Here is a 26,997-nt window from a genome sequence, read left to right as displayed (position 1 = left end):
CTATTTGCATGTCTTTTATTTTGAAAAAAAAAAAACCAGATGTATTATATTTTTTCAATATGGAAATGGGATTTTTTTCTTTCTAATATATAGTTATCTGGCTTAGCACATTCTAAGTATTTTATATCCTTTTGTTTTCTATAATTGCCAGATAGCATGAGCATGGGGGTAGGGGGAGAGAGCACATGTGCATGAGAGCACATGCACATACCACCCAATGAGGTATGGTCACAGTAATACTTTTCCCTCCACTTCTTCATCCCATTAGGATTTTGGTTATGCACACACATGTACTTGGCATCCCCCCCCCACTCCATCTTTCAGTCTGCTGGGCCAAAATTTGATCTGCAGTTAGCCATGTGGGATCTAACTCCTGATGGGTTGTGCTTAACCATTGTGCTGCAGGCTGACCCTGGCTTAGTACTTTCTAAAGCATGAGTAAACATTTTACCATCTAATACATACTTTTCAGTTAATATTAAAAACAGAATAAAGAATATAGTGTGTGATTATTTTCTAAGATTACTATCATTCTATATATAAAACATTTTTGGCTATGAACAATGATCTGTAAACTACTGAATCCTTTAATTCAGGAATTTATCTAAAAATAATACTTCAAAAAGGTATAAAGATACATAGTTATGAAGATACTCATGGAAACATGAAAATTTGAGAACTTAGATGCTTGACAGTTATTTAAATTATGATCATGTGCTTGAAAGACATCTATGTAACCTTTAAATATAAAAAATTGTGATAAACTGAAATGTGTTTTAGAGATTATAGGTAAATTGCATTTTAAAAATTATAATGCTTTTTTATTTTAACAACAAATAGATTTTTAAAACCCTACTCTTTTTTTAAAAAGAATTATTTAATTCTATTTATTAATTTATTTTATTTTAATTTGACCAGAGAGAGAAACACATGCACACACACACACAGCAAGAGAGAAAGTGAGAAAGCAAGCTGCCAGGTCTGGGACTTGACTGGTCCAACTATGTGGGAGTGTCCAGCACCTTAACCACTACACCACCTGCTGTTCGCCCAAATAGTTTTTTAAAAATCATGAATGAGAGAGGTTATGTGATCATTTCAATGAACTTTTTTTATGGTCTATGTTCCAGAAGGGAAGTGGAGAAAATGTAATTAAGCATATGGAAGAGGTGATAGGTAGATTTGTGTCACCCTCCCAGAAGTTAACTTCTATGTTCTTATGTCTAATATCAGCAAATAAAATATCTTATTGGTATAGAATGCCTATTTCTACATTTTATTGGTCTCTGAGAGAAGTACCTTTGTTGTGGTTATTTGATGTTTGCAAAGATTACATATATTTTTAAAAAAATTTTTTCCAGAGGGCATGTGTACTCACTGGAGGGGTGGGGGTGGAGAGAGTATGAGAATGCACTTCCCATGGGAAATGGTTGTGCTGCAATCCTTTTTCCTCCATTTATCCCTTTTGGGATATTTGGGCATGCATACACATATACCTGGTGTATTTTTCAAGTCATCAGGTTTAGAACATGAACCATGCAGTTGGCCATGTGGGAGTCAGCTGTTTAGCCAATGCACCATGAACTGGCCCTGGTTATATTAATATTTAAAGCTTTCTTGGTGTTATTTTGTAGAGTTTTTACTGGCTTATAAAATGGTTGTCAACTGACTAATCTGAAGACATTTATCACAGTAATCATTATTCTGGCATTAGGAATAATAATTCTCTTGCTTTACGTGATAATGTAACCTTACTGTTTTGGGATATAATATAAATGAAATAATATTGTATATATTTTTCTTAGTTTGCTTTTAGCTTAGCATTGTGAGATTTATCCAAACAGACACAGTATTGCTGTGATTTATTCATTTGTACTGCTGTATAATTGTTCCATTGCATGAATAAACCACAAAAATATTTAGTTCCTTATTTGACTTTTTTTTTCATTTTTATTTTTAAGTTGACATAATAGTTACGTATATTTATGGAGTACAGTGTGTGTTTTCATCACATGCATAATGTCCAAATCACAATAATTAGCATATCCTTCATCTCAAACATTTGTCATTACTTTGTGGTGAGAACATTCAAAATGCTCTCTTTCAGGGCCAGACCATTGCATGGTGGTTAGGGTGGCTGGATCTCACATGGTTGACTGCTTAGTCTGAGTCCTAGACTGAAAGGCTTGAGGACCATGTTGAGTGCATGTGTGTGAATGCCCAAAATCCTGAAAGGAGGTAGAAATGGAGGAAAAAGGATTGTGGCATGATCATTCTCTATGGGGGTGGTGGGAGGTGTTTTCTCACTTTCTCTCTTTCTCTCTTCCTGTCTCTGTCTAGTAAGTGCATATATTCTCTGGCAAAAATAAATAAATATCAATAAATCTCTCTTTTAGCTTATCTGAGATATGCAATTAATTATTAACTATAGTTACCCTACTGTGCTAAATAACAGTAGACCTTGTTCTTATGTACCTGTAATTTTGTATCCTTTAATCTCTCTCTCTTTCACTCCCTCCCCCCCATCCCATCATCCTGTAGTCATTATTCTTTCTATTTCCATGAGGTCAAAGACTCAAACAGATATGCTTCCTTGAGGTCATCTTTTGTAGTTACTACATATGAGTGAGAACATTTGTTATTTTATTTTCTATGCCTCACGTATTTCACCTCTCATAATGTCCTCCAGGCTCACCCATACTACCTCAAATGACAGGATTGATTTTTTTAAAAATGGTTGAATTGTGTTTCATTATGTGTGTGTGTGTGTGTGTGTGTCTATCATGTTTTCTTTATCCATTCATCTGTTGATAGGCTCTCTTTGATTCCTTATTGTAGTTACTGTGAATAGTACTGCAGTAAACACTGGAGTGCAGATATCTTTATAACATGCTGATTTTTTTTCTTTTGGATATATGTCTAATAGTGAAATTGCTGGTTCGTATGGCAGTTCTACTTCTAGTTTTTTGGACAACCTTCTTCCTGTTTTCCATATGGCTGCAGCAATTTGTATTCTCATCAATAGTGTGAAAGAGTTTTTTCCTTTGTATCCCTTTTTTTTTTTTTTTTGTCTTTTGGATGATAGCCATTCTAACTGGGCTGAGATGATATCTTATGGTGGTTTTGGTTTGCATTTCCTTGATGACTAGTGATTCTGAACATTTTTTCTCATATTTATTGGCCATTTGTATATTTTCTGTTTAGAAATACCTATTCAGATCATCTACCCATTTTTAAATTGAATTGTTATTTTATTTTGAAGTTGAGCTATTTCAGTTTCTTTTATGTCCTAAATATTCATTGCTCATTGAATAAATAATCAACAATTATTTTTGATATTTATCTGTTTAATTTCTTTGTATATCCTAAATATTACTTGCTTGTTGAATTAATAATTAATTATCTGGAATTATTTTTTTTACCATTCTGTACATTATCTCTTCACTCTGTTCATTGTTTCTTTTGTTGTGTGGAATTTCAGGTTGATATAACCAAGTTTGTCTTTTGTTTTCTTTATTTCTTTTTATTTTTTTAAAAATTATTCTATTGGGGCTGGCAGGTGGTATGGTGGTTAAGGTACTGGACTCCCACATTGCCAACTGCAGTTAGCATTTCAGACCTGGCAGCTTGCTTTCTCACTTTTCCTCTCTCTCTCTCTGGTCAAATTAAAAATAATAATAATAAATAAAATAAAATTATTCTTCTTTTTAAACTTTATTTATTTACTTATTTTAATTTGGCCAGAGAGGACACACACACACACACACACACACACACACACACAGAGAGAGAGACAGAGACAGAGACAGAGAGAGAAACAGAGAGAGACAGAGAGGGAAAAAGAGAGAGAGAGAGAAAGTGAGAAAGTCAGCTGCCAGGTCTGGGGCTAACCACAAAACCTCCCCACCTTTTTTCTTTTGTTTCCTTTGCTTTTGAGGTTTTATTTTTAAAAGTTTTGCCCAGACCAACATCATGAAGCTTTTCCCCTGTTTTTTTTTCTAGCACTTTCATTGTTTTGGGTCTTTTAGTTAAATCTTTAATCCATTTTGAGTTGATTTTTATACATAGTGAAAGATTAGGGTCTAGTTTCATTTTCTGTCTATAAATATCCAGTTTTGCCTGTATCATTTATTGAAAAGATTCTTTTTTCCCACTGAATGCTCTTGTCACCATTGATTAAAATCATTCTGGCTATATATAAAATGTGGATTTATATTTGGGTTATCCATTCTGTCCCATTGGTCTGTGTGTTTCTTTTGTTCTGTTTTTGCTAGTATAATGCTGTTCAGGTTGCTATTGCTTTGTAGTATATCTTGAAATCTAGTAGTGTAGTGCCTCCAGTTTTACTCTTTTTCCACAGGATTGCTTTGATTATTAGGAGTCTTTTGTGAGTTCATACAAATTTTATGATTTCGTTTTTTTCTATTTCTTCAAAGAAAGTCATTAGTGTTTTGATAGGCATTACATTAAACATGCAGATCACTTTTGGCAATGTGGACATTTTAACGTCAATTATTTTGATCAATATAAACATGAAATTTCTTTCCTTTTTTTGTGTCTTCAGTTTCTTTCATTAGCGTTTTGTAGTTTTTATTTTAGAGATCTTCTGTTCCTTGGTTAAATTTATTCATAGTTATTTTAATTTCTATGTAGCTCTTATTAGTGGGATTGCTTTTTAAATTTATTTTTTAGTGATTTTATTATTGGTGTATAAAAATGCTACTTAATTTTGTATATTGATTTTGTATCTTGAAACTTTACTGAATTTATTTATTTATTTATTTATTTATTTACATTTTTCTATGTATAAGGTCATGTCATTTGCCATTAGGGACAACTTGACTTCTTCCTTTCTAATTTGGGTGTTTTTGTTTTGTTTTGTTTTATCTCTTTCTTGTGCCTAATTACTCTGGTTAGGACTTTGTAATATTGTGTTGGATAAGAGTAGTGAAAACAGAAATCCTTGTCTTGTTCCAGTTCTTAGGGAAAAAGCTTTCAACTTTTCCCTATTTGATATTGCGTTAGCTGAAGGTTTGTCATATATGGCCTCTACTGTATTGATTTTTTTTTATTAAGAAGGAATTTTGAATTTTGTTTATTTTTTTCATCTATTAAGATGTTCATATGGTTTTTCTTCACTCTCTTTATGTGCTCTATCAAGTTTATTGATTTGTGTAACATGTTGAACCACCTTTGAAACCCTGGAACCCTCTTGATCCTGATGTGTAATCTTTTTGATGTGTTGTTGAATTCAGTTTGCAAGTATTTTGTTGAAGATTTTTGCATCTATGTTCATCAGGTATATTGTTCTGTAGTATTCTTTTGGTGGTTTTTTTTTTTTTTTTGGTCTCGGTAATGTTGGCTTCATAGAATGAGTTTGGGAAGGTTCCTTTTATTTCAATTTTTAAAAAATAGTTCAAGAAGATTGGTGTTTATTTTCTTTAAAGGTTTTGTAGAATTCAGTGGTGAAACTGTCTGGTCCTGATCTTTTCTTTATTGAGAGACTTTTTATTACTTGCTATTTATCTATTCATGTTTTCTGTTTCTTCCTGGTTCAATCTGTATGTCCAGGATTTTATTTATTTCATAAAGGTTTCCTAATTTGTTGATGTGTAGTTGTTCCTAATAGTCTCTTGATCATTTGCATTTCTGTGCTATCAGGTGTAATGTCTCCTTTTATGTTTCTTATTTTATTTATTTGGATTTTTTTTTTTTAGTTTCACCAATGGTCTGATAATTTTATTCTTTTCAGTAACCATATTTTGTTTTGTTGATCTTTTGTATTTTATTTTTGTTCTAAATTTTGCTTATTTCTGCTCTGGTCTTTATTATTTCTTTCTTTTTCTAACTATGAGTTTAGATTATTTTTGCTTTTCTAGTAGCTTGGCAAGGATCACTAGGTTACTTATTTGAAATTGATTCATTTATGTAGGCACTTACTGCTATAAACTTTCTTCTTAGTTCAATTTTTTTTTCTATAGCCTATAGTTATTGGTTTTATTTCATTGTGTTTTCATTTTCACTTGAAATAAACCAAGTGGTAAGGTAAAGATCTAATTTTGTTTTTTTTATTTACATTTCTTTTATTACTAATAATATTGAACATTTTTCGTGATTTTAGCCAATTCATATATGGTAGGTCAAGTCAGGCTCCCTTATGCATCGTTGTTGTTATTCAAGGATGTCTCAGCTATTCTTGGACCCTTTAATTTCCATATAAATTTCAGAAGCAGCTTGTGAAAATCCTTTGGTATTTTTAGTTTTGTTGGGGAGACCTCATCCCCTATTTTTTTTTGGAGAGGTTTTCGCTATAGGGCGCAAGACAGATAGAGACATAGAGACAGAAAGCGAGAAATCACCCCCCAGGGGGGATGGTCATGCCGCAATCCCTTCTCCTCCATTCTCCTCTCGGGATCTTGGGCACGCACGCACACGTGCCCGGCGTGAGTTTTAAGCCACCGGGCCGGGACGCGAACCGTGGTCGACTACGTGGGAGTCCAGCGACATAGCCATCATGCTAACTGCTGGTTCCTGATCCCCTATTTTTTTTTGACAGAGGGTGCTACACTTGCAAGAGAGAGAGAGAGAGATCTCCCAATGATACGTGGTCATGCTGCAATCCCCTCTCTTCTATTTCTCCATGCTGTTGGAATTGTAGACATACTTTTGTACATGTGCCCAGTGTGTTTTTCATTCTTCCAGGTTCCTAATTTGAATGACAGTTGGCCATGTGGGATCTGATTCTCTTAACCACTAGGACAAAGGGCCAGCCTGAACTTATATCTTTATAGTGCTGTGTTTTTCATTTCATGGTTATATTATGTTTTATATAGTTTTATAATTTACAAATTCACGTATTTATTTTTCTTTAATCTCTCTGCACTAAGTCTAGGACCAGAATACTGTTAGCTAAAAGTGCTTTCACATCATAGGATTATTTACATTTTCTGTTGCCCTAGAGTGAGTATTGGTAAGTTTTTTTCTTTTTCCCTAGAAGTTAGGCTTTGTCATATGAAAATTTTATTCCTACAAAAAATTATTCCTATAATGCTATACAGTTTTCAATAATAAGTTCTTAGCATTTTTATGTTTTCTTTATCTACAATAATGCCCTCATCTCATTAAATTTTGCCTCTTTTTATTCTTTTAAAAATTTGCTAGAAGGCACCTGGACTTATCCAGAGAGAGAGAAGAATGAGAAAGCATCCCCCATGATAGATGGTCACATCACAATCCCTTCTCCTCCATTTCTTCTTTTGGGACATTGGGTATGCACACACATACCTGGCATGTTTTTTAAGCTTCTGGGTTCAGAACTTGAACCACACAGTCAGCAGTGAGAGATCCAGATACCTTACTCTCCATGCCATTTCTGGCTTTATTATATTTTTAATATAATTTATGTGTGGGGCTGGCAAGTGGCATGGAGGTTAAAGCACTGGACTCCCACATGGTCAACCACTGTTCGAGGTCTGGACCTTGCTTTTTTACTTTCCTTCTCTCTCCAGTGCACTCTCTCACTCTGTCCCTCTCTGGTCAAATTAAAATAAATAATAAATAAATAAAGATAAAAATATATAATTTATGCTTGTGGTTTGTAATTTTAATAACATAACTAACTCTTGAGGGTTTTTTTTTTTTCACTCATTTATTTTAATTTGACCAGAGAGAGAGACACACAGAGAGAGAAGGAAAATGAGAAAACAAGCCACCAGGTCTGGGACTTGAACTGTGGTCGGCCATGTGGGAGTGTCCAGCACCTTAACTACCATGCCATCTGCTGCTTCCCCCCCAGTTGGTGATTCTTTTTTGGAGGGGGGGAGGAGAGATTATTTTTTTTGCTCACTCATTTATTTTAATTTGACCAGAGAGAGAGACACACAGAGAGAGAAGGAAAATGAGAAAACAAGCCACCAGGTCTGGGACTTGAACTGTGGTCGGCCATGTGGGAGTGTCCAGCACCTTAACTACCATGCCATCTGCTGCTTCCCCCCCAGTTGGTGATTCTTTTTTGGAGGGGGGGAGGAGAGATTATTTTTTTTGCTATAGAGCGCGTGTGTTTGCCAGAAAGAGAGACAGAAAGCGAGAAATCCCCCCCTCGGGGGGATGGTCACGCCACAATCCCTTTTCCTCCATTCTCCTCTTGGGATCTTGGGCACGTATGCACATACACCCAGTGTGAATTTAAGTCACGGGGCCCAGGATTTGAACCACGCTCGACTACATGGGAGTCCAGTGACATAGCCATTACTCCAACTGCTGGTTCCTTGAGTTTGTTTTTTAATCCTCTGTATTACATCTTTACTATTTCCTTGATTTATGTTTTTATCTTTATCATTTTCCTGTACAATTTTTAGACTTATTTTCTTGCTCTTTTTATAACTCATTGAGAAATAATGCTTTTTCTCCTTAAATCTTAGTCTTTTCCCCCTTTTCTACTGTAAGCATATAAACATATATTTTCCTCTATTGCTTTTTTTAGCTACATCCCTCAGGTATTGCTATTTGTATTTTATTCATTGAGTATTTAAAAATATTTTTCACTTTTATAATGATTCCTTTCTTGAACCATAGGCAATTCAGGAATTATGTTTCTTCATTTCAAAATTTGGGACTATTTTTTGTTATTTTCTGAATTAATTATATTGCAGTAAAATAATGTGTTTTATATTATTTCAATAATTTGAAATGTATTTAGATTTGCTTTATGAACCACAACATCTTTAATTTTTTAAAAAAAGTTTTATGCATGTTCAAAAAGATATTCTACAATTATTGAGTACAATCCTTTGTATTTTTTCATTTGGTCAAGTTTAGTGATGACGTTTGTAAATTTTCTATGTTCTAATTTGTCTATTTGCCCTGTTAATTATGAAAGCATGTTAAGATCTTCAGGTATAATAGTATATTTTTTATTTCTCTCCGTAGTTATCAGTTTGTTCCTTTATTCATGATAGAGTGCACACATGTGCATGAAAGAGAGAGAGCAGGAAAGAGAGAGAGATGAGCACCTTCCACAGGGTTTGATCAAGCCATAATCTTTTTCCTCCAGTTTTTCATCCCATCATATTCAAGAGAGTAGGCAACAACATAAAAAATAGACAAATAAAATTACATCAAGGTAAAAAGTGTCTGCACAGCAAAGGAAACAAAAAAATAGAATGAAGAGACAACACAAAGAGTGTGAGAATATATTTGAAAACTATACTTCAGATAAGGAATTGATAACCAGAATACGTAAAAAATTCAAACTGCTCACCCAACAAAAAGTTAGTAATCCAATTTAAAAATGGGAAACTGGTATGAACAGACAACTCTCAAAAGAAGACATGCAAATGTCTAAAATGCATAAGAAAAAATGTTCAATATGTCTTATCAGAAAGGAAATACAAATCAAAGCCACAACAAAGCATCACTTAACCCCAGTCAGAATAGTTCTCAAAACAAAACAAAGACTAGTAAGTGCTGGTGAGGATTCAGTGAGATGGACATCCTTGTGCACTGTGTTGGGAATGTAAATCAGTACAGCTTTTGTGGAAAACAGTATGGAGGTTCCTCAAAAATCTGAAAATAGAACTATTCTCTGACCCATTAATTCTATTCTTGGGTATTTACCGAAAGACAGGAAATCACTCAGAGCATTATTCACAATAGCTAAGACACGAATGAACCCAAGTACCCACTAACTGATGAATGGATTAAGAAAAAATGGCGCATATGCACAGTGAAATATTATTCATCCACAAAGAATTATGATATGTTGTAATTAGACAGAAATTGAATGAACCTAGAAGATACAATTCTCAGTGAAACAAACCAGGCTATGAAAAACAAATACTTTATGTCCCTGCTTAATATATACCAAGTTCTGTACTCTGTGATAGAAGCTGAAGGATTCAGTGGTATAGAAATAAAAAGAGTAGTGTTAGATACCAGAAGCTGCACAAGGAGAAGGAGGAATCATAAGAAAATGATTAGTAGATAATGAATGCATCTAAACAAGTGGAATGGCTATGGAGTGGTATACTACAGCACAGTAAAAAATATAATTGAAAATTCAATATGAATTTCCCAAAGCAAAGCAAAATAAAACAAAGAAAACTAGTAGAACTATTAACATGATCACAATATAACGTAATGTTAAATGTCAAATGAGATGAATCTGTATATTAGTTTGATTATTGCACACTGTATGCATGCTTTGAAAAACTATACTGTAACCCACAAAGATGTTAAATGATTATAAGTAAGCCAGAAATTCCAAGTGAAAAACAAAAGGAAAAAGCAAAATTGTCCTACCCTGAAGGCTGACTAGTTCAATATTAGGTGTTCTCCACCTCCTATTCCAGGATCCCACCACCATAATGTGAGAGAGAGGAATATGGGAAATAGAGGAAGGGCTTTTAAACTTCCTTCCATTTTGTTACTACTGATACTTAGTTGATAAAGGTACTGATAGTCCTGTATCTTGGTGTTCTGTGTCCTTGTAACAGGAGTTGGGGAAGGGATGTGCTCACAGAATAATTCTCATTCTTTCCCATGAGACTTCGAGTATCTCCCCTCTCCCTCTGTCTCAAGAGAAATCCTTCCTCTTTGTTGTCAAAATCTCTCTCTTTAGGAATTTGATATTTTCCTCAATGGTTTTAGGCTTTTGCAAAAGTTTCTGTATAGACACTTTTCTTTTTGGAGAAGTTTTTGCTATAGGGCGCGTGCGCTTGCCAGACAGACACAGAGAGACAGAGAGACAGAAAGCGAGAAATCATCCTCCAGGGGAGATGGTCACGCTGCAGTCCTTTCTCCTCCATTCTCCTCTCGGGATCTTGGACACGCACGCACACGTGCCCGGTGTGAGTTTAAGCCACTTGGTCCGGGACTTGAACCGTGGTCGACTACGTGGGAGTCCAGCGACATAGCCATTATGCTAACTGCTGGTCCCTATAGACACTTTTAATCTGCCAAAATCCTAGGAGTTAGGAAATACTTAAGGATCAGCTAACTACTTAGAACAGAAGGGAAGAGAAAGGTGAGTCAAATTGCCCTGCCGCTTCAAGAAGTACAATGTCATGGCTCTAATAGTGACTCTTTAAATAAATAAGCTTCTAGGACAGATAACATTTGAACCAGGCCAGTGGTAGTTAGCTCAAATATCTAGCAGGATAAGACAAAGGAAGTGATGAGAACTGTGAGATAACTTGAGAGCACATATAACATTGTTAAGTACTGTCCTATAAATTCTGTTTCTGTTTATATATGCTCCCAATCTAAATGTATTTCTTACTATGAATTATGATCAAAGAAACTTGAAACCTGAATAAAAGAATATTAAAACAATACCAGATTCCTGCCTTAATTAGTTTAAACCTTACTTTATTTCTTCATTTGCAGAAAGAAAAATGATCTTAAATGAAATCGATGTTTTCACTAATTCATCTAAACCATCAACACCACTGAACAGTAAGCACAGTAAAAGAATAGCAATTAAAAACAGGTTTCTAAGGTCATTCTATAGTATTTTACCTTTAAAAAATTATAGTCACTTCCTGTATTTTCAATACTTTTCTTAAATTTTCATTTTTTTAAATGTTGTAATCTGCTTTCTTATTCATTACTATCTTCAATCTATGCTTTGAGTATATACCTTTGATTTAGAATTGCCTACCTATAATATACTTCCCTAAATCAAATAATTTGTTTCAATATATGCTTCATTGTAAAAGTACAAACACTCCTCCCCTATTACTGTAATATAATTTTTTCTTGCCTTTACTAATATCCACCTGCTTATTATCTTCACCTATAGTGAAATATGTTAAAGAAAGTACAAAAAAAGATCTAGTACACCTAAAATTAGAGGTAGACTGGTAGAGAGAAAGGCTCTCTAATGTTAGGAAAGTGACTAAGTGTTTTTCATTCTACAGCAGATTTTTACTTTTCAGTTTTCCTTTTTCTAATTTGGATGCTATTTATGCTACTTGACTTCAGACTGAGAGCTATCACCTTACTACTCTTGAAAAGCTTTGAAGTATGTAAAAGACTGAGGATCAAGTAGAAACACCTTTGAGGGGCAATAATGAATAAAAGTGGAATTTTACAAAAAATCATCTTTCATCTGTTTAGGAGTATACTAAATTTTGTTTACTGTTTAACTGACTTATGAAAAACAAAGCATTGGTATTTTTAAAAGGGCTTAACTCAGAATTCCTTCTATGATATACCTACCTCTCTGCATGCCATGTTAAGTATTTAAAAGAGCTTTGCTCCAGTTTCATAATCTGTTCTTTATTCCTCTTTAATTTACAGATTTATTTAAAGAGATTACAACTCTTGATAATATCAGAAATGATAAGATGCCTACAAGTGAATTGAATTCCAAACTCTTGAGTGCTGGAATTCCATTAAGTGACAAGACATTCCAGGAGATCCTGAGACAAGCATCTGTTGATGGTGAATCCTTTTTGAGAGAGCAATCTATATTGAGCTTAATGAAGTCTTACTTTTACTATGTAATTGGGATATCTGTTATATATACTTTTAATTTTTTTGATCAGTGAATATGTTTATTTTTTAATTGGCAAATGAAAGCTTGTGTATACATGATGTACAATGTGATTTGTTTTCTCTTTCTTTTTTCTTTAGATTTTTTGCCATAGGGCATGTGTGCTCACCAGTGAGAGAGAAAAAGTGAGAAATCACCCGCCAGTGGGAATGGCCATACTGCAATCCCTTCTCCTCTTACAAACTTACAATGTTATATGTGCTCTCAAGTTGTCTCACAGTTCTCATCACTCTCCTCTCAGGATTTTGGGCACACATGCACATATGCCCAGTGTGTTTTTCAGGCTGCTGGGTCCAACATATCATATTCATTTCATGTCCCTATAATTTTTTATGATAACATTTACAATTTTAATATTTTTCTTTTAACAGTTTTTAAGTATACATTATTATTAGAGCTTTTTACTGTAGGGCATGTGTGCTCGCCAGAGAGAGAGAGACAGAGACAGGGAATGTGAGAAATCACCCCCTGCCCCTCCCCGCCCAGGAGATGGTCTGTAATCCCTTTTCCTCCATTCTCCTTCTGGACGTCATGCACACGTGCCTGGTGAGATTTTCAAGCCACATTCAGGATTCAGTCTGACAAGTGCACATGCCTCTGGCAAACTAATATATATATTTACAGGAATAAAAATATGCCAGCAACGGATCTGGCAGGTGATGTGGTGGTTACAAACGCTAGATTCCCACATGGCTTACCGTGATTCAATCTTGGACCAGGCAGCTTGCTTTCTCACTCTAATTCTCTTTCTGTCTTTCTCTGGTCAAATTAATAATAAATAAATAAGTAAGTACTTTTTTATTTTAAAATGACTTCAATTCTAAAATTGTCTTTACTTTTTATCAAAACTGATGTGATGCCTCAAAAGCAAGATTTAAAAAAAATATGTCTGCAATGTGGAAGTCCAGCAATGTAACTACTTCGCCATCTGCTGGTCTCAAATATACATTATTATTAACCATAGTCACCTATTGTACAATAGTACTCCAGAATTTGTTTCATATAACTGAAACTTTATTCCTTTTAATCAACATCTTCCAAGATATTTCTTTGATACACCGATTTCCTTTGTATATATACTCTGGAACAGAATTGCTGGATCATACGATAGTTCTCTTTTTATTTATTTTTTTGAGGAACCTCCATGCCATTGTCCTTCCTGACTGTACTAATTGATGTTTCCACCATTAGTGTATAGGACTTCCATTTTCACTGCATCCTTGCTAACACTTATTATCTTTTGTCTTTTTGATGAAAGCCATCCTTTTTTTTGGAGAGGTTTTTGCTATAGGGTGTGTGCATTCACCAGAAAGACAGAGACAGAGACAGAAAGCTAGAAATCATCCATTTGTGGGGATGGCCATGCCACAGTCCTTCCTCCTCCATTCTCCTTGGAGAATGGGCACACACACACATACGCCTGGCGTGAGTCTAAGCCACTGGGTTCAGGGCTCGAACCGTGGTCGACTACATGGGAGTCCAGCGACATAGCCATTATGCCACCTGCTGGTCCCATTGAAATCCATTCTTACAGGTGAGATACAAACCGGGTCTTAGAAATACAATGAGAACATACGTATATTTAGAGATAATTAAAATCCATATTTTTTTCTCAGGGAGGGGATTAAAATAAATAAATAAATAAATAAATAAATAAATAAATAAATAAATAAATATTTTCTTTTTTCTCCTGGAAATACATACATACATACATACATACATACATATGTATGTATGTTAGTGTGTGTTACATACATATATACACACATATATAATATACACATATATAAATATATTAGTATAGATAATATATTACATATTAATGTATTATATCATCTATTAATATGTTATATTAATATATATCTATTAATGTGTCATATATAATATATTATTTTTTTTTTATATATATATATACACACCTTTTCATATATTCCATTTAATATAGTATATATTAGCTTGCCAGAAGGGATATGCACTTATCAGAGAGAGAGAGACAGAGAAGGAAAGGGAGTAAGCATCCACCCCAATAGGGCATGGTCATGCAGCAGTCCCTTATCCACTATTTCTGCAACCTGTCAGGATTTGGGGCGTGCACACACATATACCCAATATGTTTTTCAAGCTGCCTGGGCTGGGGTTTGTACCACATGGTCAGCCATATGGGACCCAGTTCCCTCAACCAGCAGGCCACAGGGCCAGACCTGGAAATATTTTCAAGAGGTGCTCTCTGTTGTTTTAAGGGGCACTCCCTGCTGTTTATCTAGCATTATATATACACACACACACACATACACACATATATATGTGTGTGTATATATATATACACATACACACACATACATATATATGTATATAAATAAATACATTTAATTACTTAAGCCTAGTAAATTATCTTAGAATATCTTTCTTGTTTCAAGGGAACAGATTATGGATACAACTATTTAAAATTAATTTTTTGGGGACCAGCAGTTAGTGTAATGGCTGTGTTGCTGGACTCCCACATAGTCGACCGCGGTTTGTGTCCCGGACCTGGTGGCTTAAAACTCACGCCGGGCACGTGTGCGTGCGTGCCCAAGATCCCGAGAGGAGAATGGAGGAGAAGGGATTGTGGCGTGACCATCCCCCCTGGGGGGTGATTTCTCACTTTCTATCTCTCTGTCTTTCTCTGTCTGTCTGGCGAGCGCACGTGCCCTATAGCAAAAACCTCTCAAAAATTATTTTATCAAGCTAATTTTCAGAAATTACCAAATTTGCCCACTCCCACCCTTTGTTATAGTTATTTAATGATTATTAGTATTGACCCTTTCTTTTTACTTTACTTTTCAGAAAATAGTGAAGTAAGTCTCAAACAAATTTTAGAGAATTTGAACAGAAGCAAGCCAGCTCCTGTATTTGAAGGTGGGTCATTCACATTCCATTTTATATACTTGTCATAATTTTTATTGCTTCTTGTTATTATATTATAAACAACATTATGAGATTTAACTCATTTATAGAAAAGTTTTTTTGTATTTTTTATATTTAAAGAATACTAAGTTTTGAAATATGCACATACCTGTAAAACCATCATCATGACCAAAATGATAAACATATCCTTTACTCCTAAAACTTTTTCTTGGCCTTTTGTAATCTCTCCTGCCATTCTCTATTCTACTTTATATCTCCACACATTCGCTAATCTGCTTTCTCTCACTATAGATTTGTGTTTGCATTTCTTGGAATTTTATATAAGTGGATGTACTCTCCCAACACCCTGCTTTTTTCACTTAGCATAATTATTTTGAGATTCATGCATGTCGTTGCATGGTAGCTTATTATTTTTATTGCTGAAAAGTATTACATTTTATAGATATACCCAGTTTAGCTATTTACCTGGTGATATTTATATTTGTTTCCAGTTTTTGCCTATTACAAATAAAGCTGTGTGAACATTCACGTACAAATTGTTGTATGGATATATGCTTTTATTTCTCTTGGTCCATTACTAAGGAAGTAAAAACATTATTTCCAGAGTGTTAAGTGTCCTACAGAATCTCTGTTTGCTTTCAGATATACAAACTGCCTTCAATACTATCAACTTGAAGGACTGTGACAGAATTCCAGTTAATGACTTGAAAAATGCTTTTGATGACCTCAATGTTTCTTTAAAGCCTGAAGAACATCAGATGTTAGAGAAAATACTCGATGTTGATGGTATATATAATCATTATAAGTTGATTTTCCTAATAAAATGGCAGTAATTTTTCAATTCTTCTTCCCTATCTTCTATTTAACATTACTCAACAATTTTTCTCTTTATTATCTGAATGGTAAAAAACACCAACAATTCTGCTGAGATAATAAATTTATCTTAATAGAAAATCTTTTAATAAGATTAGTAAGATTTTTTTTAAAGAATTTTTTGCCCTAGGGTGCATGTGCTCCCTGGAGAGAGAGAGGTACAGAGACAGAGTGAGAGGGAAATTGAGAAATCACCCCCCTCCCCAACAGAGATGACCACACTGCAGTCCCTTCTCCATTTTTGGGATCTTGGACAAGCATGCACATGCACCTGGTATGATTTTGAAGCCACTGGACTGGGACTCAAATAGCAGTCAGTCATGTAGGAGTCCAGTGACGCAACTGCTATGCTATCTGCTGGTCCCAAGATTAGTAAGATTGTTAAAAAAAAAAAAAAAGTCTTACTTTATATAGCCCCATGGAATATTTTGTGTTGATTCCATCAGGGCATTTTTTTATTTTGAGCACTTACTGTGTACATAAAGGAAGGTGAAATAATTTTCTGAGTAGATTGTGCTGAAGTGAAACTACTATTAGACAGGAAGAGACTAGGGGAGGAATTTCTCCTTTCTACCTGACTTGTATGTATGACATGAGGTTGATTGAATCTTCAGAGCTTCCAGTGAAAAGAATATATAGTTTCCAAATTTGGCAGTTATTATATGAACATTTTTATTAATTTAAAATAAATTCCTAAAGGCATTTTCTTTTTTTACATTATTAAATGGATTTTTGGCAGTGCTTCATCAGGTTGACTAGAGTCACTGCATGGCAGAACTGCAAGGGCATATTGTCATCTGTGTGAATGACACCCATTGTTGTTGTTTAGTATCTGGCCTGATCTTGAGTGGTTGTTACATGTTGGGTGTTATATAATATACAATATAGTAAAAAATGTAAAATATGAACATTTAGGAAACTTCTGGTCTAGTTGCAGGGCAAGATATAAATGACTAAAGACGTTTAATAATTTAGGTGATACTGTTAATGAGATGAAAATACAATGTGTATTGAGATGAGTTCAACCTTGGGTTTATTGTGGACGTCTAGTTGAAATGTTCAATAGACAGTAGTCTAGGCTGGAAATAAAAGCTTTATAATTACAAGCTTCCAAGCTATAGTTCATAGTTACAGCATAATTCAGGAAAAGTTCATAGGCTATAACTAAAAGAGGGCCAAGGAAAGAACACTAACATTTAAGGATTGGTAGAGAAAGAGTAATTTATATGGGACATTTAAAAGTAACCAGAATGATAGGAGGGAAGCCAAGAGAAAGCTGTATCAACAAAAAAAAAAAAAAAAAAAGAAAAAAAAAAGTTTAAAAAAAAAGGAAAGAACAAGTTTGAAGGAAAAGGTGTTATATAAGACAAAAATTTAAAAGTGTTTCTTAGTTTGTCAATAAATAGTTAACTGGTGAATATGGTAAGAGCAATGTCAATGGAGATGAACACCAAGATAGCAGTAGTTTGAGTAGTGAATGAAGATATAGTAAATAAAATAATTTTGGGGGGCAAGCAGGTGGTGTGGTAGTTGAGGAGCCTTACACCTACATGGTTGACCACAGTTCAAGTCCCAGACCTGGAGGCTTGATTTCTCACTTTCCTATTCTCTCTGTCTCTCTGGTCAAATTAAAAAAAATATATATAATAATAATAATAAGTAAAATTTAATAAATATTTCTAAAAAGAATTCTTGCCAGAAATCAGATTGTGAAGAAAAGAAAGGGATAGAGAATTAGTTAGAAAGGAACGTAGGATCTAAGGAAGGTTTCTTGAAAACTAGACTTATGAGCTAGTTTTAATGTGAATAGGATTTGGATAGGTAGCATTTAGGATGAAAGTGTATAGGGTAGGGAACCAGCAGTTAGCGTAATGGCCATGTCACTGGACTCCCATGTAGTCTACCGTGGTTCGCATCCCGGACCCGGTGGCTTAAAACACGCCAGGCGCGTGTGCGTGCGTGCCCAAGATCCTGAGAGGAGAATGGAGAAGAAGGGATTGTGGCGTGACCATCCCCTCTGGGGGGGGATTTCTCGCTTTCTGTATCTATGTCTCCGTCTGTCTGTCTGGCGAGCACACGTGCCCTATAGCGAAAACCTCTCAAAAAAAAAGTGTATAGGGTAGAAAATTATTAGCTACTTTAAGAGGGAAGTAAGTAAACCAATTTAGCTCACTGTAGAAGTCCTTTGTGTGTCTTGGTTTTCTTAATTTTTTTTTTTTTTGGAGAGATTTTTCGCTATAGGGCACATGTGCTCGCCAGACAGACAGAGACAGAAAGATAGAAAGCGAGAAATCACCCCCCAGGGGGGATGGTCACACCACAATCTTTTCTCCTCCATTCTCCTCTCGGGATTTTGGGCACGCACACACATGTGCCCGGCATGAGTTTAAGCCACTGGGTCCGGGACGCGAACCGCGGTCGACTACGTGGGAGTCCAGTGACATAGCCATTACGCTAACTGCTGGTCTCTTGGTTTTATTAATTTATATATTTTTAAAAGTTTATTAGTTTATTCCATGACTAAGAGAGACACACAAAGATTTGGACAGACAGCAGAGACAGATATAGCACCTCTGACATGATTTTTGACCTATAATCTACCCTCAGCTTCAGCCAGTCCAGATCATGGGTGTACTCAGAGGAGAACTCTTTAGAAGTGAACTGGTAACCTGTCCATGTGGGTCAGCCTTATAGAGTGTCACATTTTACTACCACACCACCATCCGGCCCCTTGTTCTATTAATATATATTATTTTTCTCTTTATAGAAAATGGAGACGTTTCTCTAAGGACTGCCCTTTTAGCATTGAAGAACAATAAGCGTTTTCAAGATTTTAAAGGTGAGCATGATTAGGAAATTTTATACACATTTAAATATTTACTATGATTCCGGAAATGATGGACCAGTTACATAAAAAATATAACTAATATGCTAAAAAATCCAATAAATAGTACTTTAGGAGTTCATATGAAGATGAACTTCCTGTGTTCACTAAGTCTAGATTTTAACATTACTTATTAGTTCATAGTCAAAATAAATCTATAAAGGATGCCAAAAATGCATGATCTTGCACATGTTTTTAATTAATACATTTAACTTTTTGATTAGGTAATAACATTGACATAAATCATAAATTAAAAAGTATATAAAGGTATACAGTGAAAATCTCCCTCCTACCTGCTCTTCTATTCATTTGCTTCCTATCGCTTTCCCCCAGTAAAAAAGCATTTTGTTTAGTTTCTTATGTGGATAGTGTTTGGAGTTTTTTTTTGTTTTTTTTTTTTTTTTGAGAGGTTTTTGCTTTAGGGCGCATGTGTTCACCAGAAAGACAGAGAGAGACAGAGAGATAGAAAGTGAGAAATCACCCCCTAGAGGGGATGGCCATGCTGCAATCCCTTCTCCTCCATTTTCTTCTTGGGATCTTGAGCACGCACGCCCACGCACCCGGAGTGAGTTGAAGCCACCGGGTCCAGGATTCCAACCACGGTCGGCTACATGGGAGTTCAGCAACATAGCTATTATGCTAACTGCTGGTCCCTGGAGATTTTTATGAACATTAAAGCAAATATATATTTTTCCTCCACATACTTATTACACAAGTAGCAGCAAAATGTATACATTGTTCTGTATCCTTGATTTTCAAAATCTAACAATATACTTTGGATATTTGTTCACATAAGTGAATAAAGGCCTTTCTCATTCTTTTTTTCTAGTTGTATAGAAAATGCATAAATATCTCAATGTAAATATGTTTACTTTTTGGGATCAGTGATACATCTAGCTTGATGTCGTCTTTTTGACTGTGGCACCTGTGACAATATGTGCTAGCTGCCTTCAATAAAATATCTTAACTTTTTTGTCTTTTTTTATTATAATTTTAATTGATATATAATAATTATATAGACTTATGAGAATTAAAAATATATACATATATAGTGTAATGATAAAAGAAATAAATATGCAATATCTCAAACTTTATTACTTTGTGTTATGAACATTTCAGATCCTCTCTGCTAGGTATTTTGAATATACATTGAATTGTCTCCAACTATATTTACTACCCTGTGCTATGGTATTCTTGAACTCATTCCACTTATCTACTTGTTCTTTTGTATCTGTTAACCAAGTTCTTCCTGTCCCCACACTGCTTCCCTCATCACCTCCAGCTCAGGTATTGACCATTTTACTTTCCACTTCCATACAGTGAAAACTTTTAGCTCCCACTAATGACTTAGGACATAGCGTGTATGTTTTTGAATGCCCAGCTTATTTCACTTGGCATTATTTCTCCTGTATTTGTTCATGTTGCTTCAAATGACAAGATTTCATTCTTTTTCATGGCCAAAAATTTTTTTCATTGTGTATACATACTCTATTTTCTTTATTCACTTGTTATTAGGCACTTAGGTTAATTCCATATCTTAGCAATTGTGAATAGTGCTACAGTAAACATGGAAAGTGCAGCTACCTCTTTACTGTATTGATTTCCTTTCCTTTTGGATATATGCCCAGTAGTGGGATTACTGAATCATATGGTAGTTCTGTTTTTAGTCTTTGGTTAAATTGCTATTCTGTTTTTCTGTTTTTCATAATGACTGTACTAGTTTATATTCCTACCAGCCATACATGAGAGTTTTCATTTTTCTTTTTTTAACCTTGCTAGCACTTGGTAGTCTTTTTTTTTCTTTCTCTTTCCCTAGATAATAGCCATTCTAACTGGGGTAAAGTGATACCTCACCTCAGTGAGGTTTTGATTTGCATTTTCCTGATGATTAATGATGCTGTATATTCTATTTGCTTACTACCCATTTGTATGTCTTCTTTAGAAAACTGTTTAGATTAATTATGTGTTTTAAAATCAGGTTGTGTGTTTTTTTGTTTTATTTTTCTTGATAGTGACTTCTTTATATATTTTGGTTATTAATCCCTTGTCATGTGTATAACTTTTCTTTTTTTTTTTTCTATTCTGTAGGTTGTTTCTTCAGCTTGTTGACTATTCCCTTTGTTGTGCAGAAGGGTTTTAGTTTTATGTAATCCCATTTCTATAGTTTTGCTGTTGTTGCCTGTGGTTTTAATGTCTTATTTTTAAAAATCTTTGCTTGAACTGTTGTCCTTGCGTTTTGCCTATATTTTCTTCTTGCAAGTTCTTGTTTTTAGGTTTCAGGTCTTATGTTTAGCTCTTTAATATATTTTGAGTTAGATTTTCTATATAGTGAGAGATTTCCGAGTCTCTGAGGGGGATTATTCAAAGTTCTCAATGTCTTGGTGGTTTGTGTGTCTAGAGGTTCAGTCTTTGGGGGCAGGGCTCAAGAGACCTCAGTCTTTGAGGTATATGTGCATTGATTTTCTGGGTCTTAGAGTCATCTACCTCATGTAGCACACTGCTTGTTCCTTAGAATACAAAGTTCTGTGAGGACTCAGGTGTTGGGGTCACTGTTGGCTCACTGGGCTCAGCTGCTGGCCTGACTCTGCTGCCCTCCGTGTGGGCCTAAAGGGGCAACAGTGGGGCCTAAATGATGAGAAGGCGCAGGATCTACTGAACACCAAGATAGGATGCACTTTAACTGTGAGTCTGCTCCCCAAATGGTGCTGTTCTGTATAGTTAGAGGGCTGAGGGGGTGGATTTTGTGTGTGTGTTTTTTAAATTAGTGCCCCTACAAGGATTCTGAGAATCTTCTTCTTACACTGGGTTAGAGATCTGTGGTGATTTTTGTGACTTTCCTATGTCCAGGACTTTAGGCATCTGATGTGGAAATGGATAGTGCGCAGGATATTTTGCTTATATGTTTCCCATTATGGGAAGCTCCTTTTGGCATCAGTTAATGCCTGCCTAATACTTTGTCTCTTCTACATCACTATCAGCAGTCTCTGCCTCAGAGGTTTTGCTTTACTTCTTTATTATATTCTAGTATTCTCTCCTCATTCTTCTATTTGAAGTATAGCTCTTCATCAGTTTATTTTGTTTATTTTGTTTATTTTTTGGTCCTTTTCCATGAACAGTTGTGCTGGGTATCTCTTGATGGTCATCTTCTTTCTCTTTCCCCTCCTTAGCTTGAGTATAACTTTGAAAAGCTCTAACTCACTTTTAAGAAGTTAATACCCTAAAATTTTATGGGCTTACCAAGGAAATAATTTATGTTCAAGATACTGAAAGACCTCTGTAGCTTAAGTTTAGTAAGAAATGGAGACATTGGCAAAAAATAATATTGGAGTGATAGGCATGGACCAGATTATTCAGGTTATTTTATTTACTTTAATAAAAGTAAAAGTCGAGGATTTGAGTATAATTCAAAGTATAGTGGGAATCCAGTATAATGTTTGTTTTTAAAAATGTGTTATAGGGTATATGTGCTTGCCAGAGAGATACAACGGGAGTTTTTTGTTTGTTTGTTTGTTTGTTTTTTACCATAGTCATTCTGAATGGGACTAGGTGATCAATCAGTATGGTTTTGATTTGCATTTTCCTAATGGTGAGAGAAGTTGAACACTTTTTCATAAGTTTTTTAGCCATTCATTTTTTCATTTCGGTAGGTTTTTTTTTTTTTTTTTTTTTTTTTATTTTGTTATAGGGCGTGTGTGCTTGCCAGAAAGACAGAGAGAAACAGAGAGACAGAAAACGAGAAATCACCCCCTAGGGGGGATGGCCACACCGCAATCCCTTCTCCTCCATTCTCCTCTAGAGATCTTGGGCATGCATACACACACGCCTGGTGTGAGTTTAAGCCATCAGGTCTAGGACTTGAACCACAGTTGACTACATGAGAGTCCAGATATGTAGCTATTATGCCATCTGCTGGTCCCTAGCCATTCATTAATCTTCCTCAGAGAGTTCGGGTTGTTGCCCATTTTTCATTGGACTATTAATTTTGGGGTTGGTGAGCTGCTCGAGTTTGTTATATATTCTGGTTGTTAATCCTTTGTCTAAGGTATAGTTTGAAGAAATTTTCTCCCATTCTGTAAGTTGTCTATTGTTTCCTTTGTTGTGCTGAAGCCTTTTACCTTGATATAACTTCTCTTATCTGTTTTTGGTGTAATTTCCCTTTATTTGGGGGTCTTATTTAAGATTTCTTAAAAAGAGTTAAGTTTTAATAAAGGAATGAGAAAGAAGTGGGTTGAGGTGGCAGTAACTGGGAAGCAGCATAGAGAACACTGGACAAAGAAAGCAAGCACGAGAAGCAGAGTTAGATTGGACAAATATCAAAGTTTAATTCCTCCTATAAGTTTGCCTTATCATAGGTATTCTATTTATATTTAAATAAAATCAGAGTTAAATATGCACATACATAAAGAAAATATTTAAGGTGAATTTCACTGTTCTAGTATCTTTAAATATAAAAATGCCAGTATCTATACTAGTTTCTTACATTATAGTCTATTGTTTAGAATTTGATTATATCTAATTGTATTTCCTCCTGATAGAGGTTAATGAAGTTGCAAAGGCCTTAGACAAAGTCAGCAATGAGAAAATTGATATTGATGATGTAAAATCTATACTGAAAGGCCTAGGGATTTATCTTCCAGAGGAGGAACTACAGGAGGTACTTGGATCCATTTATGTTGATAGTAAGTATTTCCTTTCTGATAGTATTTCTTTCATTTATTACATATAGATTTTGTATTTAGACAATTCATAAACCCACAGAATGGAGTGATTAGGAATCAAATGAAAGTTCAGTAACACTAAATTTTTCCTTTTAGGGATGGGTGAGAATTTGCTCTGATTTAGTATCCTATGGTAGTATAATCTTGCTCTCTCTTTACCATTTCTCTGCCTCTTGAGGTTTGAATCACAAGTTCTTACTGGTCAGAGGTCATGAGCCTGCCTTGAGCCAAAGAAACAAAGGCCTGATCTTTAGTGTGGTGATACCCACAATCAGTTTGGTTTCCCTAGAATCCTCAAAAGGCTACACTGGTGTTTTTAGATCCTGCTAGTGACTTACTTACACATACAAAGCCTTATAGTGTATTTTTTCTTCCCAAACTACCAAGTATCTCACAGTAGAAAGCAAATATTACACATTTCCTTTACTAAAATATCTTTGTTAATGGTATAGCCTTTTTTAGATAGTACAATTGAGTTAAGAGTATGGTACCTAACTAGGCTTTCATGAAAATATCAGCAGTTATAGTAAGACTTTTTTTTTTCTTTTGCTATAAGGTGTGTACAGTTGCTAGAGAGAGAGAGAGAAAGTGAAAAATTACCTCTCAGGGGTATGACTACACCACAAACCCACCTCCTCTAGTCTCCTCTTGGGATTTTGGGTATGTGTGTACATGTGCCTTATGTGATTTTTAAGTGACTGGATCTGGGATATGAACCACACAGTCTACCATGTGAGATTGAGTGCCTTAACCTCCATACCACCTGTGAGCCCATAGTAGGACATTTAATGCTAGAAAATTAAGAGAATATAACATCAGCGAGGAAACATACAAAACAATGATCCCAGTTGGTTAAGGGACATGTAAGTTCCATAAAATGCATGTTGATTCTACAACAAAAAAACATATGAGTCATCAAAATCGTATTCCTTTTCCTAGTCATTCTGAGATGTGAACTATAGAATCAGAGTTAGAGAAACAGAGACTAACTTTAGTTTTGGAGATTAAATAGACATGCATATCTTCTGACCCCATTCTTTTGTGTATTTTTGTCAAAAGCTATTCATTTCTTTGTTTCATTTTCAGATGAGGGGAAAGTAGACTTAAAAGATTTCCTGAGTAGGCTGAGGCAAACACCATATTTTACTAAAGGTTCAGGTGAGTGAGAATTTTTATCAACAAACACTTGTACTGAAATTCTTTAGTTTTGATTATATCCATGTGTGAAATTATCTAACACTGTAAAGCAAGTTATATGTATATGACAAATACCCTTTAGGTAAAGAATCAATAGGCTATCCTGGTCTTGACCTCTTTTTTACTTATATTTTCTGGAATTATAGTATATTTGTTAATCACTTTACAAAAGTTAATATACAAAATTATTTGGATATTCATCCTAGTGTCCATGTTTGTGATCCAAGATGGCTGCCATCAGTTAGCAATGTCTTTGCCATTTAATTGAAATCCTCTGGGAATAAGATATTATTCTCTTCTCTTTTTATTTTTTTATTTTTGAGAGATTTTGGCTATTGGGCACATGAGCTTGCTGGAAAGACAGATAGAAAGTGAGAAATCACTTCCCCAGCATGGATGGCCATGTCACAATCTGTTCTCCTCCATTCTTCTCTTGGGAGTTTGGACACACACACACACACACACACACACACACACACACACATGCCTGGCATGAATTTTAAGCTGCTGGGTCCGGGACTTGAACCTTGGTCAACTACATGAAAGTCTAGCAACATAATCATTATGCCATCTGTGCATCCCTCTCCTTTTTTCCTATCTTATCCTTTCATTAAAATGAAAATTTATCATTAACTGTTGAAACATATGAGAACATATAGAAACATGTTGAAGCATTCATGTTTTTTTTATGGTATTCTTCCCATTACTCTACCTTAACCATGAAGCACTGTAGGTAATCTGATGTTAAAGTATTTAATTAACCAACTTCTCCAAGTTCAAGACATGTCTGTGGAACTTACAGGTCTGCTAGAAGTTTAGGTCAATTGGACTTAGGTTTGTAAATTTACAACTATTTTGGATTCCTTAGGTCTCCTTGGAGTAGCCTATATTTTTAGAAGAACTGAAATGGATTAATTTCTTCTAGATTCGTTACAAAATAGAAACTGAACTAAATTCAAAGCCTTTAATTAGGTGGCTGCAAAATGAAATTGTTCTGCAAAATAAATTGTTCTTGTACTTAGTCTATTTAGGGGCTAAAAGAGTCTCCTAGATATGTGGTTCATAAATTTAAACTCTTAGAGGATTAATGTATATAATATGATAGTGTTCTTCATAATATTACATTTTTTTCTTGAAAGAATTTATGTGATCCTTTCAAAAATAAATATTATTTTTCGTGATGTTAATATACTAATGCCAATCTTCCATTATTTGGGAGTATTTTTGTGTTAGTACATGTAAGTATGTACTAGTACATGCAAGTGAACCACTATATGGAAAAAATTGATTGAGAATAGTTACATCAAATCATAACCACTTATCCAAGTTTGGGCAAGAGAATTACTTTTATGGTTAGTTACAATGACTTTAGTTGAATTTCCAGCCTCAGACTCTATAGACATTTTCCAAGATTTTTGTGTAATCATTCTGAAATCTCAAATTTCTATGTCTGCAATGACTTGTAGAATGGTTTATATAATAATTAAGCATTTCATTTATGAAATCAGTACCTTGGACTTCAAACTTGGCTTCAAGTTTGTAATTATGAATTTGTTCACATAGTATCTTCTCTGAGTTTTTTATCTGTTAAATAAGGGAAATATTGATACCAACCTCACAGAGTTTTTACAGGATTAATAGGATCATACATGTAAAGCAGTAAGCATAGTGCTTAGCAAGCTCAGACTGAATGCTCAATGAATGGTAGTAGAGGTTATTTTTACAATTTAAGACCTATTATTGATATTTGATTTTTAAAATTTTTTAAATTTCCTGCATTATATATATATATAACGTATATATATATAAATGTATATACATGTATTATGTATATATATATAATACACATGCATGTATATGTA

The 26,997-nt window shown here is 34.6% G+C and overlaps 1 protein-coding gene across 1 annotated transcript in view; it reads left to right on the top strand.

Moving 5' to 3' along the window:
* Positions 1-26,997, top strand: part of LOC102485663 (EF-hand calcium-binding domain-containing protein 13-like) — a 109,130-nt gene that overhangs the window by 18,165 nt on the left and 63,968 nt on the right. Inside the window, exons 6-12 of the mRNA XM_027775989.1 lie at positions 11,386-11,454; positions 12,301-12,444; positions 15,383-15,454; positions 16,106-16,249; positions 19,104-19,175; positions 23,756-23,899; positions 25,025-25,096. Of these exons, the coding sequence (XP_027631790.1) occupies positions 11,386-11,454; positions 12,301-12,444; positions 15,383-15,454; positions 16,106-16,249; positions 19,104-19,175; positions 23,756-23,899; positions 25,025-25,096 (717 nt within the window). The remainder of the gene's footprint in view (positions 1-11,385; positions 11,455-12,300; positions 12,445-15,382; positions 15,455-16,105; positions 16,250-19,103; positions 19,176-23,755; positions 23,900-25,024; positions 25,097-26,997) is intronic.

Source organism: Tupaia chinensis, unplaced genomic scaffold (genome assembly GCF_000334495.1).
Source record: "Tupaia chinensis unplaced genomic scaffold, TupChi_1.0 Scaffold000624_1, whole genome shotgun sequence".
Taxonomy (NCBI): Eukaryota; Metazoa; Chordata; class Mammalia; order Scandentia; family Tupaiidae; genus Tupaia; species Tupaia belangeri.
This window is presented reverse-complemented; position numbering and strand designations above follow the sequence as displayed.